Raw genomic sequence first — 18,217 nt, 5'->3', positions numbered from 1 at the left:
GCTTTACTTGAGTGTATTTGTTCATCATTCATACACCTATGACACAGTAGTGTATTGAACCCGTTCAATAATGTGGTATGAATGGGGAAATTATGACAGATTCCATGCTATTTTGCACGAAATTACAGTTTGGTTTGGTTCACTTTAGATCGAACGATATAATAAGCAGTAATGGGGCCTAGTTTAATGTGTGCGAGTTTATGTCATTTTATCTTTACAGGTTAGAGAATAATGTAAATGAAATGTTGGTTTCACTGGGTACTGTAGCTACTGTACAGTGAACCCCAATTTATCACAGGGGATACGTTCCACACCCACGCACAATAGGTTAAAATCCATGATATAGGGTCCTAATAAAGACAATTTTTGTAGCTTTACCCATCCCACACGCTTTCAACACATCTAAACTTAACAGACTTTTTAAAGCATTCTTTAACACCTGTCCACACGCTCGTTTGCCCAGTTCTCCAAGTAAGAGGGAAAGTGCCTGCCGCAAGCCGTTTATGTTACCAGCAGTTGAGCTCCACTGTAAAACTCACACATAAAACAAAAGAAAATTCAACATTGCATATTTAAACACCATAATCAAGCCATATAATCACGTCTGACTAAAGGCCTCTAGCTCAATGCTAACAAATAATGTGAAATATTACGGCTAAAAGAACTGCCAGTACAGTATATGGTAAAAACCCATTAAAAAAGATTAAACAATGGGTGTTACAGCGCTATACGGCTACTAATGACGTCACACATGACCATATCCTGAATGCCTTTGAACGCACCAGTTTATTGGAGACAAGAGGCACGCCCCTGTCGACTGACATATCTCGTTCCCCATTGGTTGATCGTATCCGTTCATGTGTGGATTTCAAGGCCTCCCATTGGCTGCTGCCCGGCCGTCTGAAGGCAGCATCTGTGCCTCGCGCTGTGCCAGCTGTCCTCGCACACACCGCACACACCGCAACCCGGGAGCGAGGGCCAAGAGAAACGCAAGCAAAGAACCGGTAAGGTGCCATCAAAAACACTCAAAAAAGGACCTTACTATACCGCGCTTGTTCTGACGTCATTTCGTGGTCGTTTGAACTGTAGTGAGTGAAAACCACCTGTCGTATTGGATTATGCAGACGTTATAATGTATTGTAAAGCTCATTTACCGTCACTGACTCACGTCTATAATTATCTACCGAAGATATCAAGCGAAAAATACGTCATGAGGTGCATCACATTATTTATTGGCTCGTTTTTTTCCCCCCTCCCCGCCATCGGAATGTGTGTTACCGAATTTCTCATGAAACATCGGTACGTTAACAAAATGCCTCTCGACGACGGTGTGAGCGCGTGCGTGTGCGCGTGCGTCGACTGGCGTGCCATCACTGCAATAATAAAACCGGCGTTGCCCATTATGTAAGGTACTTTTTTCCCCGCACACGGCTTATTCGCTTTCCCAGCAAATAATTGCGTGAGGATGAAGAGAGGACGGTCGCCACGCAGTTGAAGCAGCACTGTGATCTGTCTTGTCACGCATGATCAACAAGAAGGGTGTGTTCGGTGGTGATTTAGTGACCCCCCCCCCCCCCCCCACCCCCCTTGTTTTAGATTAACGTTGGCACGAGAACGTCTCTTTTCTTGCGAATTGGTGTTTTTGATAATGATCCAAAATCCATCTGCATTAAAAAAAATAAAAATAAATGACATCCTCTCAATGGGAACAAATGAGCCTGCCATGATATTCTTCAGATGGACTCAAGTATTGGGATACCTTGCAGTTGCACCAACAGTATATAAGTAATAGGCGAGGCACCTCATACAGTACAGTAGTTTTGCTGTTATGTTAATGTTATGAAGCCACACTTTATTAGTCCTGCAATGCTATACACGACACTCCTAGGCAGATGTCTTAATCCACCTTCTGTCATCTCTTATTCCTTTAATCCTCTTGATGTCTAAGGTTGTGTCACTATCTGTATCAGAAAAAAAAAACCGTTGCGGGCATTGTCATGACTCAGCAAAATGAACATTTGCGTGTCTTTCCCTTGCGTTGAGATGTTCTGTGTTTCTGTGTTGACAGAATTAATAGGGCCAATATAGTATCTCATGCTTACATTTTGACAAATGTATGAATTTTTATGTTCCAATTTTTATTTATTTTTTTGCTTTTTGCCTAAAGTAAAATGGCACAGGTTCCAGCTCCCTGCGACCCATGATGGGGTTAGTAGTATAGAAAATGGATGGTTACATAAAGGTTAAAGGGTTGATTAAGGTTTTATTTAGCAACTACACTCTAATAGTGCTTTTGTCCACTTTTGTATTGGAATGAATGAGGAAAATCCCAAAGATATTTGGTAAGAAAGTGTTTCCACGGCCTTTATCCAGCCAAGGAACATTAGAAAAAAATGTCACACCACATCACCAAACAAAAATGAAACAAAAAAAAAGTTGGATACTCAGGTTACTTACTGTATATTACCTTCTGCCCTTGAGAGGAAGAGTATTTTAGTGTTCTGCCTGTCACTAGAAGTCACTGGCATAGATAGCTGAACAAAGATACATTATTTGTAGTCAACAAATATTTTTGGACCAATTAAGTGAAATTTCCCACACGGCACGCTAACAATGGTTGGGAATTTCTGCAGTAGGATACACTGGTTGTCTATGACCACGTGTTTGTGGGGTCCTCGGTGTACGGCGGTCCTGACATAAGGCATTTGCAGGTTACAAATGCCACGCAAAGAACCAGTTTGGGTGGCAGCGTAAGAATACGTCATCACAGTGCACAAGAGGGCCCGCTAAACTACTGCCGTACTTACTGTGTTTTATTGGTTCGATATTTACGGCCTTGAAGTGTTTTACATACAAATATTTACTGTAATTACAACTTAAGTACTGCTTTAGCGTAGGTTAGCAATCGACTTTAGCGCATTCTGACATGAAAAAATGTGGGTCACGTCACTGCCATATAGGAATGGAACTCAGTTAAAAATTAAGGAAAGGAAATGTTGGAAGAAAACAGAGTACTTGGAGAAAACATGCAAACTATTTCATATAATGTAATTGCTGCCCCCATTTTGATTACTATTCAAATTCCTTTTATTTACTGCAAAACAGTAGTTTTTCAGTCATTTGGCTCAACTAATTCTTTATGCAATCAAACAGCTTGGCAAGAGGGATTTTTTGATTTGGTGATATTTTGTTATCTCTCCATCCATCCATCCATTTTCGGAGCCGCTTCTCCCCACTAGGGTCGCTGGCGTGCTGGAGCCTATCCCAGCTATCTCCGGGCGGGAGGCGGGGTACACCCTGAACCGGTCGATAGCCAATCGCAGGGCACATAGAAACTGACAACCATTTGCACATACATCCACACCTACGGGCAATTTAGAGTCCTCAATCAACCTATCACGCAAGTCTTTGGGACGTGGCAGGAAACCGGAGTGCCCGTAGAAAACCCACCCAGACACGGGGAGAACATGCAAACTCCACACAGGCGGGGCCGGGATTTGAACCCCGGTCCCCAGAACTGCGAGGCAGATGTGCTAACCAGTCGTTTGTTATCTCTCCAAAAGCCCAATATAAAGCAAAACTCAGAGTTAAACTTTTGATGCACGCTGTACGATATGTTGAGGTCTTACTTACAGTAACGCCAAGCATGACAGCAGTTAAAACGTTTTGTGCGACATTCAAGCCACATTTCCCCCCCACCCCCAAATTGTATTGAAACTCTGAATTGTACGACGTGAGGTGCATTCGACTTTAGAGTTTCCACTGTGCATCCACCATGTTGGTGGCGTGTCAAGCTTGAACAGATGCAGGGATGTTCCAAGTCCCCCCCCCAAAAAAATCAACTCTCACAAAAATGCAGATTAACCTCTGGATAGAGCGAGATGAGCCTAATCCCCGTTGGTGCCTCACTTTGCTGTACCACAGTTCTCATTATGTATTATCTCTTTGTGATTTACTAATATTTGGATTGATCCGTCAACCTTCATCTGTTCCATCTTCTTTTAACCTCAATCTCTGTATCATATCTGTCATACTGTATCTATTCTTAATACCAATTGGTTGTCCCATTGTCTGATGTTCCGGCTTTTATAAAGCGTGCGCGCACGCACACACACACACACACACACACACACACACACACACACACTGTGCTTGAACACGTGTACAAAATAACAAAGACATGCCTTGTCACTGCTGCAGTGATTAAACCCCCAGATCAGAAGTCGGCAGCTGTCTGCCATATTCTCACTTAACAGCACACACACACACATTTCAGTTTGATGTGCAAACACTGTAATAGCCACGATGTCAAAATTTGACTTGCCTAAAAGAGTGGATTTTAACATGGGGTGTTTATTTATTCAATATAAGTTTCTACTGTAGTGCCAATACACTTTTAGTTGTCATATTGTGAAGATGAGCCCTTCAGTGTTAAATGATCTTATCTTTCTTCTGATTTTATCCTTCATTTTATTCCCTATTAATTTGTTCACAATTTTGTTAAAGGTAGATGGTGGATATGCCCACCCTATTAAACAGTCTGTGTGTGTGTCATGTACGCTTGTGTTGAGTGTTGTGGATCTATTTGTCTCACGTACATTTGTGTCCATCTGTGTAAGTCTGCATGCACGTGAACTAAAAGGGCAGCTGGTCTGAGGGTGAGTGAGAAATGCTGCCTGGTGCTTGTCTGTGCCCTCTATCCAAATGAAGTATGCTTTTAATCCTCAAATTCTTCACGGATGACTACTTTTACAAATGTTTTTAAACAGAGTGTAGTCATTTTCTATGTATATTTGACATTTGACATATTTATTTCGTCACCGATCGTACTGATCTTCAACTGTTTGCACTCGTGTTGCAGTGGTCATGGTACATGCTGCTGCCTGCGGGTTCCGTTAACACGAAGTATTCTGTGGCTATGGAGTCTATTAAGATCCAATCCAAGAGTTGCCTGTCAAACGTCAGAAAAAGTACAGTATCTGAATATTCGCGTGGTTGTGGCTGCACTGCCTCCTACTGACAATTGACACCGCTGACAACTACAACCCCAATAACAAACATATTGTTCAACAAATACCTCTCAACACTGAGTCGTATTATCGTTGTAGAGTCCGAATGTTCCTGTACTGGATCTCATCCAATTGCGGTGCTGTACTGTAAAAAAACGGCCGATGAGTCAAAATGCGCAACGATGGCAACTCGTGATGGTGCAGTAACAGCTTTGACGATACAATGACACTTGCTGTTCACGTCTCCCACAGATTGACAAGTGCGTCTTTGCTATGTTGGGTGGTTTTAACCGGCACGGAATCAGTCAAGCAAGTCGATCAAAAAGGTCTCAATTATATCCTGTAAGCTATATAAGGTTTAATGGAGAGCACATTCAAACGTTTTCTTCTGCAGATGCTAACGAAAATACACTCAAACTAAAGTCTTAGGACACACAACTACGGATTGGTCACACCAAGACCTTTAAGACGGTTGTATGCTAATTGGATGAGTTTGGTGAAATTGTCCGAAGCCTATTTGAGATGAACTAGAGCAGATATTGTGAAGCAGGCCTCTCAGGTCCAACACTCCCAACTATCCTTAAATCCAACCAAAACAGGACGGCTGTTCAATAGGCATTCCGCGATGCTGTCATGCAAGTGTTTGCATGTGTGTGAGCATGTTAGGACCTTGTTTCCACTGAAAGCAGCCCAGTCCCCATCTCCTGGGAAACCACCCCTTTTATTCTGGCTGCCAAGCCTGAGGGACACTGCTTTCCATAACCCGCCTCCCCTCCCCCCCCAAAAAATATTCCCAGGATAGTCATCACTACCATCAAGCCCAGCAGAAACCAGAGTGATAGGAACGTAAGACTTTAGTTTGGCCTGTGCCAAAAATGCATCAGAATGACCGGGTCCACCTGAGTGACATTTGGTTTTGGGGTCCTCATTGTACTGTTCATTATTTTCATTCTTCCACTATACACACACCCCTGCCCCCATCCCCCTCTGTCCTCCTCCATCTCTCGGACTTGATTCGGTGTGACTGGGACTCAATTGTGTTCTGCTTGCAAACACATTGCATACAGCCACCCATGCAAAAGTACACACACACACACACACACACAGACACTTGATGTTTCGCGAGTAAACTCTCTGCTTGTTGAAACCATTTTGGAAGATTTTTAGGTAAATGCTCCTGTTAACATTTTTTGAACCTGAATTAGTCGCGTGGAGAAGCTCTGAATTCTTCCCATCCTTTCATGCAGTCTAATCAGGTTAGATACGAGATTTGTAGATAACAGTGCAAATTGGTGTAAAATTCCCAATCACGTTGGTTTGAAATGTGAACAATGGCATCCTACATTGTGGGGATGATAAGAAGCTGCATGAACCACAGCACAAAATCAAATGATGATCGCCAAAAGCCATTGTTTTCTATGGGATATTCTTAGTATAATAAAAATCATATCTCATTTTCTCAAGTTCTCATAGTGCATCATGAAACAAAAATGCAATTAGGTTAATGAGATGCATGATTCCGAAAGGAAATTCCAATGGGAACATTGAATTACCGCTCCTTTTGAATATGGTTTAAGTTACATATTCAGTTACGTGCACTAACGATCTTGAATAGCCTCAACGTTTAATCTTTATTTATATGTATGTGTAGATCCGTGAGGAATGCAATTGAACTTCATTGTTTTCTCTGAAATAGTGGGTCTAAATAGAATTTCCTTTGTTGCAAAGTGTAATAAAAACTTATGGATATTATATATATATATTATATATCGAAAGAGCACTCCCAGATGAACAAAACGATGCTGGGCTAGTTTTCTCCATCCAAAAGACACTTTTAATGGCATCGTTTTTTGTTCTATCAGGAGTTTGGCTGGCAACATGGGGTCCATGCGAATTCTCATCAAGGGAGGTAAAGTGGTCAATGATGACTTCACCCATGAAGCAGATGTTTACATCGAGAACGGCATCATTCAGCAGGTAGGCTTGTCAAATGCAGTTGACTTTTCATGCCAGGGAATACAAATCGACGGAAGAAAAGTCAGTCCCCGCCCCCCCAAAAAAGCAATGAGCAACAAATCTAGCGACTTTATGTGGTGTCTTCTAACACGAACCCCTTCAGAGCAGTAGATGTTCACCCCTCCGCACCCACACTGCAAATGAATGGTGCTTGCACGAAGCAAGTGAAGTATAAATTGCCCAATAATGGACAGAGAAACGCGGTGTGGGGTCGTTTTTATGCAAATTAGCCTGGTAAGTAAAAGTGGGCCAGAACAGGTCACTCACAAAGAGGCAGATAACAACTTGGTTCTTTAATTGCACACTCGATGGGTGGGTCGGCACGCCAGAGACCCAAATATTTGTCAGTTTTCAACCGTATGCTCCCTTAAAGTTCAAATTCCGTTTGCTTTATCAGTTAGCAGTTGATACCAGGAATGTTATGTTGCTAATGTGCCCTAAACCCTGGTTGGCTTGATCTTTTTTAAATATGCCTGATGTGCGTTAAAGGTTGGGAAGGAGCTGATGATTCCGGGTGGAGCGAAGGTGATTGACGCCTCTGGAAAGCTGGTGCTGCCTGGTGGAATAGACACCTCTGTGCATCTGCAGCAAACTTTCATGAACGCCGCCATCCAGGATGACTTCTACAGTGGAACCAAGGTACCGCTACATACAATAAACGACTGCATCCCCAAACGCACTTTGTAGGCTCCGTTACCTGGGTTTGATCTATTTATTGATTTATTTTTTGCTGCCACTAACAGACAACAGTAACTCTCTGGAGGCAGTATCATGCAGTCTTCTAATGTCGACCACGAGAGTATTTGGTACATTAAGCAGCAAACAGCATTTACAGCAGCACTGTGGCTTAGCGAAACGACTGGCTTAACATCTAATGGAATGCCGAGAGAAATAGGGTGAGAGGAATCTTTTGGGGGGGATACCCAATCCTCCGCAGGCTTGCTCGCCCCAGCAACCCCCAAATCACTATCTCGCTACCCACTGACCTTGCTACCATGGCAACCAACCCCATGCTTAATGGGAAAAATCAGGATTGTGTTTGTGTGTGTGTGTGAGATCCTGTTCCTTTGGCCGCCATTTTCTCTGCATCAGGCCCATTCCATCTCACCTCACTGTCACACCGTCTCCCCACATACGCACTTGCTCCACAGTACGAGGCAAAAAAATTGGAAGTTTTGTACAAACAAGTAATTAAAGTGATGGATAAAAAACCAAGGCACTATCATCACTGTGCAATTTAAAAAAAATACAATCTTTTAAACTGGGACAGTCTTCACATATTTGCAGATTTAAATTTGATTTATAAAGTACTGCATGATTTGACTCCAGCTCCTCTGGCTGAGTTCATCAGCCAAAGAAACAGCTCTGAGCGTGTCACTCGAGGCTCTGTCAGGTGACTGTCTCGTTCCTCTGCGCAGGAGCACTTTCAGTAAGTCCGCCTGGTCAGTGAGGAGCGCTGGTGAGTGGAACTCAGTACCTGAGGAGGTTAAACTGCTTACAACATACAAGGCCTTCACAAAAAAACTGAAAATGTGGTTAGTTAACACCTATAGCTGCCAACACTAAAAGACAAGTATGTTATGATGTTTTTTTTTTGTTATGATCAAATGATTTGTGGTGTTATTCTCTCTTAATAGTATAGTAAGTCTTTATGTATCCTGTATTATATTGTCTAGTAGATGTATTTTACTGCATTTTTACATCATGGCCAGGGGACTACAGATGAAAACTAGCCTTCTGGCTAATTCTGGCTTTTTTAACCATGTGTATTTCATGTGTTTTATGAAATTGCATTGTCCCCTTTCAAATAAACTGATTAAAAAAACACAAAAAAAAAAAAAAAAGGCACACGCTAGTATTTGACACTTTTCATTCGCAGTGTCCCAATCTTTCATTTTTTTTATCGAGTTGCATTCTTTTTTTAAAAAACAGGATTGATGATGTAACGATGCTGTGCAAAATGCTCTCTAGCACATTGCAAAGTGGGGTTAAACTCTGGACTGTGTGGAGCCAATCCGTGTGTGAAAATGCTGTTACGTGCTCCAGTTTCAACATTCGGGCTAAACGTATGTACAGTACTGAGGCACTTGAAATGAAATTGAAATGTGAGGAGTCTTTGAGTCTGTCATAGTTTTCAGAAAATGACATTTCCATACAGGTTTTTTAATAGAGACCTCAAAATGTGTGCGTAAGCTTGATTAGAGGCTCTAACTTGCCTGTAGGTGCAAACTTGACAGCCTCTGGGTATCTTGCTTGACGCATGAGCTCTGTGATTGATACTCAATTTGTCCTGGATGAACCTCTCAGTGTATGTCAACACGTTTTGGCTCCAGCTCCTTCATCCTTTTGCACAAACACGGTGGGAAACATTCCACATTTTTGTGAGTATTAAACGTCACATAGTACGATTTGTTTTTGTTGTCAATTGTTTCAATTTGATGTCCATCAAAGCCCCATATTGAGTTCTCTCTGTGCTCATTCCATCTTTCTCTGTGTTTGTCCTCCCTCCTCTCCCCCTTTGTCTCCTTTATGTTTCTTCCAAGAAGATTATCTACACAGTAGGGGATGGTGGGCTCTAAATTAGTAATGGATTTGAGCTAAAACCAACCATTTTTTTCCAATCAAATGTTAATTCAATACACTTTCCAAACTGAGGGCACATTTGTATTCGGTTAGTGTAAACTGACATAAGAAAATAATCTTTAAACACAACCATTCGACCTCTGATTTGCTCAGATTTCAAAACACACAGATTTCCACCCAGGAAATAATATTACAACATATTATAATAATAAACAGCTCCAGGGTCGAACTGTTGCCATCATAAAACGTTTCCTCACTGTGCAGACAATGTTTTAAGTAGCATTTTACATTACTAATGGCCATACAAGTGCAAAAATAAGTTAACTATTGTAATCAAATGTTACATTAAAATACTGTCTGAACTTAAATGACTAATGATGAGGGCGTAGTAAATGTTTGTTCAGATGCACCTCATGCATCAAACTTTTTTTTTTTGTCACATTTCAGTTGACCACTAATGTAATGAAAATGTAACAACAAGAAACTACCTTTGCTATCTTATTTTACATACTGTCAACTCTAATGTATATCCTTCTTCTCGCCATGTTTTATTTTATTTTTTTACACGCCTTGTTAAGGCCGCTCCCACATGTGGAAAATGTGTCCCAAAAATCCAAAGGAAGAAAAAAAAAAAGATTCATGCGGTTAATGTTTTGATTTAGGGCGGCTATGGCTCAGTAGGTAGAGCAGGTCGTCCAGTGACCGAAGGGTCACTGGTTTGAATCCTGGCTACGACTGTCCGCATGTCGACGCGTCCTTGGGCAAGACACTGAACCCTAATTTGCTCCCAGTGGGCATGGCAGCAGTCGCCCATTGGTGTATGAATGTGTGTGTGAATGTGAGACTTTGTAAAGCGCTTTGGGCACCGTGATGGTGTAGATAAATCGCTATATAAGCGCAGTCCATTTACCATTTTATTGAATTAGGGTATGATGATGATGGTTGAGGCAATATTTTGCATGTTTTCCCAAATGTTAGGATTTTGAGGTTTCATTGTGTAGTAGATAGAATAGAGGTTTGTTTTACTCTGACTTACCAGTAAGTGTGACGTTCGTTCTGCTCTTGACCGCCATGAAATGTTGCTTGTTTTCCCATCACCTCAACATTATTCCAGTTCAACTCTGATGAATTTTTGAATGGGTGACTGTTGGTGTAATATCCCAGAGGAAGAGGCAGCCAAGGATGTTAGGAACATGGATGTCATAGTAGAGCAGTGTCTGTTGTCATGGTTACACAATATCGTGCATTTACTACTGCGCTAGCAGAGGTGAGTCACAGCTGATGAGCGGCGCTTTCGCCTCATGTGGTTTTCATCAAAGCTTCCTCATCCTGTCACTCTTCTCTCTTCCTGCACCGCTCATCTTCCACCTCTTTTTCCACATCCTTCTTGCTCTTCTTGGCTGCTTCTGTAGAGTGCTTAGAACGAGCTGGAGCCATAAATCCTTTGACATACATGTCATTTCAGATGTTGTGCATTTGCGTTTTTATAAACCAAATAGTAGAATTATGATTACTCTATTGTCATCACTTGACCAAACAGAAGGAATAAGCATGACTTGCATTACCATTTACTGCTGCAGAAAGGAAATATGCAAAATGGACTATATTTTCACGCATCGTGGACATTTGGCCCATCCCACTGATGCTTACAGGACATCCATTTATAGCATCAAATGGTTATCCAGTAAAATTATCTGTACAAACCCCCATGATGCAGGTCACGATATTAAATACAGATTTAAAAAATGAAACATTTCTTTGCAAAACATACATTTTCTTTTGCCATCAACCAAACATCCATCCAGCCATCCATCATCTATCCATTTTCTATCGCCATTCACACTCACATTCACGTTCTTCAATAAATGTAGGAGTTGGCCTACCTGGAGAAAACACACATGCAAGCACGGAGAGAACATGTACACTCCACATAGGGAGGCCATAGCCTGGATTTGAAACCCCAACCTCAAAACCGAGGCAGATGTACTAACCCTGAGTCCAATGTACCACCTGAACGGAATGTTGTTGTTTTTTCAGTGAACAGCTAAATCTATATCATTACATCAAGACAAACTGGAGTTATTGTTCTTTTTAGATGAAAAGCTTGTCTTTCATTTTCTTTTAACTTGACCCCCAGGCAGCTCTGATGGGTGGTACCACTATGGTGATGGCGCTGATCCTGCCTGAGCAACACTGCTCCCTGGTGGATGCCTACGAGAACTGCCGAGCTCTCGCTGACGTGAAGGCGTGCTGCGACTACGCTCTGCACGTCGGCGTGACCTGGTGGGGACCAAAGGTCAGAGTCAGAGCAACGTGGCATCTGTCAGAAAACACCTCTCTAGCTTTTAACCAACTAGACCAAAATACATGCACCAACATACACGCATTTTCATATATGGGTGAAATGTGTGATGACCTACTTTATAAACACTGCAGGAACTAGGTTAACACACATATTCAGATGCTCTGAGTCACTATGCTTCGTTCAGGCTTTGTCTACAGAATCTCTGCGATATCATCTTCTGAGACTGCGTATGCGCGCCAATATTAGGCACACTGCCACTGTCTGAGATCCAAAACAAAAGTCCATCCATCCATCCATTTTCTGAGCCGCTTCTCCTCAGTAGGGTCGCGGGCGTGCTGGAGCCTATCCCAGCTGTCATCGGGCAACCCTGAACTGGTTGCCAGCCAATCGCAGGGCACATACAAACAGACAACCATTCGCACTCACAGTCATGCCTACGGGCAATTTAGAGTCTCCAATGAATGCATGTTTTTGGGATGTGGGAGGAAACCGGAGTGCCCGGAGAAAACCCACGCAGGCACGGGGAGAACATGCAAACTCCACACAGGCGGGGCCGGGGATTGAACCCGGGTCCTCAGACCTGTGAGGCTGACGCTCTATCCAGTCGTCCACCGTGCCGCCCAAAACAAAAGTCATGGCAAAAAAAAAAAAAAAAAAATAGAAGAGTACAACAAACAACAAGATGGACTTGGTTGTTTCATTTCTCACGATCCACCCAGTGGATACAAGCAATTAAAAAGCCACGTTTCCATGATACTGTATGTCCCCTTTAACAGTCACAAGACCAGTAGTTTTATGTACATTTATCTACTATTTAGAACAATAAAAAACTCACTCACAGTATAGTTAAACTGTGGACTATCGCTTCTTATTAGTGCATGAAATGTCATATGTATATTTCAGAGGCTTCTTCTAGGTGACTAAGGAACGGCATTTATAGTCGATGCGGTGCGATCTAATTCTGGCCGCTCGGTGAGCTCTTTTCATGCCCCATATAGCAAGCACGCTAATTCCTGTGCCTTGATCTGCTGCGCGATCAGGTGCGTAATGAGATGGAGACCCTGGTCAGGGAACACGGGGTGAACTCCTTCCAGATGTTCATGGCCTACAAGGACACGATGATGCTGAGGGACTCCGAGCTGTACCAGGCACTGCAGACCTGTAAGGACATTGGCGCCATCGCACGTGTCCACGCCGAGAACGGGGAGTTGGTGGCAGAGGTGCGCAACATACTCACACGACTGCATAGTTTTCACTGCCATCCCTTAATTCTCAAAAATATTGCTATTGTAATTGGCAGCATATAATTATGCATACATTCTCTACGTCATTCAAGTAAGTACATTTTGTAGATCATTTCCAGGTACTGTGTGTATCTGTAGGGTGCTAAAGAGGCTCTGGATTTGGGTATCAGTGGACCTGAAGGCATTGAGGTCAGCCGTCCAGAAGAGGTGAAGTATTTAGTTTCCATCTATTTTATGAGCAAAACCAGACCATTCAGAAGTGCGGAACTCTCTCGAGGCTTGTAAGACGAAGCAAAACAAACTCAAGCCTAAACCCTCTAATGATATTTGAACGCGGTATCAGCGTGTGAACATGCCAGATGGGATTATACATTTGAAAGGCTTCCAAATATGCTTTCTGGATCAGATCCGTAATAAACTTCCTATTTACATTACAGCGTCTGACTCTGCATTAATTTTCTGCACGATTGCTTTTTGCAGCTGGAGTCAGAGGCGACACACAGAGCTATCACCATCGCCAATAGGGTAAACTGCCCCACAGAAGAGTTCCAGTTTTCCATATCCTGGCTGTGTCAAAATGATGTAAGTAATTAATAATCTGTACTTGTGGTTACAGGCTCACTGCCCTATCTACCTGGTGAATGTTTCCAGTATGGCTGCTGGAGATATGATTGCTGCTGCCAAGATGCAGGGTTGGTCTCAACAATGACAAAAACACACACAGACTGTGGCTATGCTGATAAAGATGACAATGATGCTCTTTCTGTCTGTGCAGGTAAGGTGGTCCACGCAGAGACCACAGTCGCTCACGCAGTGTTGAACGGCATGCAGTATTACCACCAGGACTGGGCTCACGCTGCCGCCTACGTCATCGTCCCTCCTCTCCGCCTTGACCCCAACACCCCCGGCTACCTTATGGGACTGTTGGGCAAGTGCGTGTACAGTTTGCACAAAAACATACCTCTATAGACCTTATCATAATGTTTGGAAACAATAGGCGCCCGGGTCCTTCCAGGTGGCAGAAATGGAGTGACTACCGCTACCTTGAACTGAAAATGCTGACTTTTGGGGTTGTGCCACCAGATATAACACAGTAGATTTAGGGTTTTTTTCCCCTAGATTGTATAAAATGTTTGCTTACGTTGCCTTTGAGTAATTTAGCAAAACATAATGGCTAGCCTACTCGCAAATGTCAGCTGCACAGCGCCCTATCCCTTTCACCATCAAAAGAGCACATCCGTGCCATTAATCCGAGCAGCAGAAAAGTCAGTTAATTAGCAAGTCCCTCAACGATCATGTTAACTGTGTCTAATTTTCCACGTTGATTTTTTTGATCAGCTTACCTATTGAAATAATAGGTATGCTGCCGTTGCATCTCCCTTTTAATTAATTTACATCTTGGCTGACGAAATACAAAAAGCCTGAAATCATCCTTCAAGTTTACACTCTGCCTTTGTCAATCAACGTGGAAGGGTTTGTTTACCAGTGGTGCTATTGGAGCTATTGCCACTTGGAAGTACGTGTGATGTCATGATGAAAAGACCTATTTGTCTGTCAAGCAATATCTTTCCAAATTTTCGACAGACCTAAAAAACATTCCACCAACAGACAAACTTGCCGTATATGTAACGAAGCATCAACTGAAAATACACATCCTGTTTCCAGTGACACTTTGAGCGTAGTGGCATCCGAGCACCGTCCTTTTAGCACCAAGCAGAGGGCTTTGGGCAAGGAGGAGTTCACCAAAATCCCCCATGGAGTGCCCGGAGTCCAGGACAGGATGAGCGTCATCTGGGAGCGGGCAGTGGTAAGTCCGTTGACTCGCATACACAATAGCTGACATTCTTGTTGCCTTTCCTTCCACATACCAAACTCCATGTAGTTAAAAATGTATTCATACTCACACGTCAATATCCTCCTGTAGGTTACAGGAAAGATGGACGAGAATCGTTTTGTGGCTGTGACAAGCGCTAACGCAGCGAAGATCTACAACTTGTATCCACGCAAGGGTCGCATCATCCCTGGTGCGGACGCTGATGTGGTCGTGTGGGATCCAGATGCAACTAGGTGAGTTGACGCTGGATGGTCAAATCCTGCACATGTGTCATGTCCATCAATGCCTTCACTCATTTTGCTGTTTGTGCAGGACAATTTCAGTTGGCACTCAGGCGCAAGGAGGAGACTTCAACCTGTACGAGGGCATGCGCTGCCACGGTGTTCCTCTGGTCACCATCAGCCGAGGACAGTTGGTCTTTGAGAATGCGACATTCATGTGCGCCGAGGGATCCGGAAAATTCTACCCACAGCGCACCTTCCCCGATTACCTGTACAAGAAGATGGTGCAGAGAGAAAAAGTGTGTACAAATGCATACCGTTAATCACCCAAGTTGTAAAGTCTAATTACTTTTATCTTGCTCACCCAATGGACAGGTTCAGGCATATAAAGGGGTTGACAGAGATCCCTACTCTGGTGATGTGGTCAAAGTTGCCAACGCTATGAAGAAGGAGCTTGGTTTGAGCCCCATTGATGGAGACGTCCCTAACAAAGGTGTTGTAAGGGTGCAACAGGGGGTTCGAGACCTCCATGAGAGCTCTTTTAGCCTCTCGGGTATGTAAAAGAACACTAAAGCCACGTTTGCGCCAACCAGCACACTTCCCAATTCCCTCATGGGTGGGGGAAAAAAAAAAAAAAAAAAAAAAAAAGGTATCTATTTATGTAAACCCTGATTTGGCTTGTGCTTCTACCAGGGCATGCGTGGGTGGGACGGTAATTGCTGTTTCAGCTCCATAAATCACTTAGCAACATTATACCAGTGAGACACAATTGAACTACAACAGAAAATAACGACTTGATTAGCCAAAGAACACCATTGGAGGACATCCTACATTTCCTGTCTTCTTCTTGGCATGTGGCTGTAACCAGGAGACTCGTCCATTACATTTGAATGACTTGGATTGAATGAAAACAGAGCTTAATTGAGTGTTCTCCGTAGGGTCTCAGGTTGACGACCACATCCCCAAGAGGTCCTCTGCTCGGATCCTGGCCCCTCCAGGGGGCCGCTCCAGTGGAATCTGGTAAACTCTGGCCCGAGGAAATCAACCGTCCAAGCCTCCTTGTTTTGTACATTTCTGAACAACCAAGAAAACTGCACTGATTTTAAAACGTGGTAAAAGGGAAATTGTTCTCAGTGATTGGCCGAACCATCTGATCAGTTTGCTGAAGTGATTTTTACACATCTAGTTGGAGTCTTCATTCTGAAATGATAAAATACACCAGAGTGACATGCTATTTATGAATTTCTTTTCCAAATTTAGGCGGACGGTGACTAACCGACCAGTCATTGTGATGCTCGTCAGAAGAAACAGAAAATAAGACCGAATGCTAGAAAAACTGTAGTTTTTATTATTATTTTTTTTTAACTGTTTGAAGTGATGTCGACTTGCATATCTAAAACTCGTAGAACTGGATTCAGTGCAACATCCCTATCGCACACCAACATAGACATAGACGAGTCACACAAGATGAGTGTTTATTATTCTAAAACCACCTACAGTGCTTAATTCCTTGGCTGTTCCTGTGTTTTCGTTTCGAACGGATGGACGGCGATGTGTGGCGATGACATCCAACTGTTCAACATACTGTGTGCTCTTTGCTGCTTCAGGCAGACTTTATCACGCACTGCCTCTTACCGAGAAACTCACGTCTCGCTAATATCCCAGTGCAGTTCCTAAAAGTAGACTTAATATTCCAAATTGTACACATCTGGACTGATACAATGTACAAGTCAAGAACTGTTAGGAAGTTCTCAAGGGGAAAAAAATAATAAAACCTTCTCCACTTATGCCTCTGGGCCTACATTACAATGTGTGTGTGTTGGGGGATGCCAACTTCCATTATTTCAACAGTAACTTGAGAAACTAATCTATGGTTCATGTCACTAAATCACTCAAGCAAAGCCTCCACAGAGCAGGAAGATTGAGCTTGCGCATGCTTCTAAAGCACAGATCCTCTCACCTTTTGAGCATGTCATTCCTTTCCAGCGGTGTTGTTTATTCATGAGCGCATTTTCCGTCTGTACTGTACATTTAGGATGCTTACTTTTAGTTAAAAGAATAAATGTGCCAATGTGAGTGAATCACCCCTATTACTGTGCACACCATCCATGAAGAGAACCACATAGACAGATGGCCACAGGTTCACAAGTGGTGCTTTTTCTCTTTTTTAAATGGTATAAAGAGTGTTAATTTTATTGTGGATGACTGTTGTTAAGAAGGCACTGTAAATTGTCCGTGAGTGCGCGTTGTCGAGTTTGTGAATTGTTTTGTTGGAAAGTGAACCTGTTGTGTTGATATATGTACTGTGGCTGCTTGTTTCTTACCACAAAGTATTGGTAAAACAATAAAATAGAAAAAAACTTCCCGATGTCTCTCTATTCTTACAACACTTTATACATTCATTTTACGGCACAGTGATTCAACCGCGTATGACATAGGGCGTGGGTGCACTTTGTTACATTATGGGAATGATTGGCTCAAAGTGCATCCAGGTTGGCACGTTGTATTTGTAAAGCCTCCTGCAGGATGGTCATGATCCACTCTAAGCGCCTTTTAATCACGGCCAGATGTTGCAACGTGTGCGAGTTTAAGGGATTTGCTCCAAACACGTTTACATCCAGATTCTCTGAATTAGAGAGCTGTGATAATTAATCACATCTTCGTATTGTATCTTTCTTACTCCCAAAACACTGTGGTAGGTGACACTGCTCCTGATGATGATGCGCTCAACGTCGTCATCGTTTAGTCATTATCAATCAACACGTCGTGATTTTATCAGGTAAGTATTCAATTAAATTCACGTGACATCGTTTTAAAACTAAATAATGTACTCAGCCTCAACATGGCAGGAATATCATATTTTTAGCCGTAAATATTCTTAAATTTAAAACGTATTTAAAAAATGCATAAGCGATTTGGTTAATCACCAAAGGTAGGCCTCCGTCATTTTTATCCATCCATCCATTTTATTATTATTCCATTATTTATTTATTTATTAATTTGTC

The 18,217-nt window shown here is 42.6% G+C and overlaps 1 protein-coding gene across 1 annotated transcript; it reads left to right on the top strand.

The window, feature by feature from the left end:
• Nucleotides 1–898: 898 nt before the first annotated feature.
• Nucleotides 899–17,576, top strand: LOC133416919 (dihydropyrimidinase-related protein 5-like). The gene is made up of 14 exons (XM_061704271.1): nucleotides 899–1,004; nucleotides 6,872–6,986; nucleotides 7,515–7,664; nucleotides 11,746–11,904; nucleotides 12,954–13,133; nucleotides 13,296–13,364; nucleotides 13,638–13,682; nucleotides 13,774–13,849; nucleotides 13,933–14,089; nucleotides 14,823–14,964; nucleotides 15,082–15,224; nucleotides 15,304–15,511; nucleotides 15,588–15,765; nucleotides 16,151–17,576. The coding sequence occupies exons 2-14, from the start codon at nucleotides 6,888–6,890 to the stop codon at nucleotides 16,234–16,236; spliced, it is 1,692 nt and encodes a 563-aa protein (XP_061560255.1). The 5' UTR covers nucleotides 899–1,004; nucleotides 6,872–6,887; the 3' UTR covers nucleotides 16,237–17,576.
• Nucleotides 17,577–18,217: the final 641 nt, after the last annotated feature.

This window comes from Phycodurus eques, chromosome 18, assembly GCF_024500275.1.
Source record: "Phycodurus eques isolate BA_2022a chromosome 18, UOR_Pequ_1.1, whole genome shotgun sequence".
Taxonomy (NCBI): Eukaryota; Metazoa; Chordata; class Actinopteri; order Syngnathiformes; family Syngnathidae; genus Phycodurus; species Phycodurus eques.
Note: the sequence above shows the minus strand (reverse complement) of the source record. Positions and strands in the feature narration are given on the sequence as shown.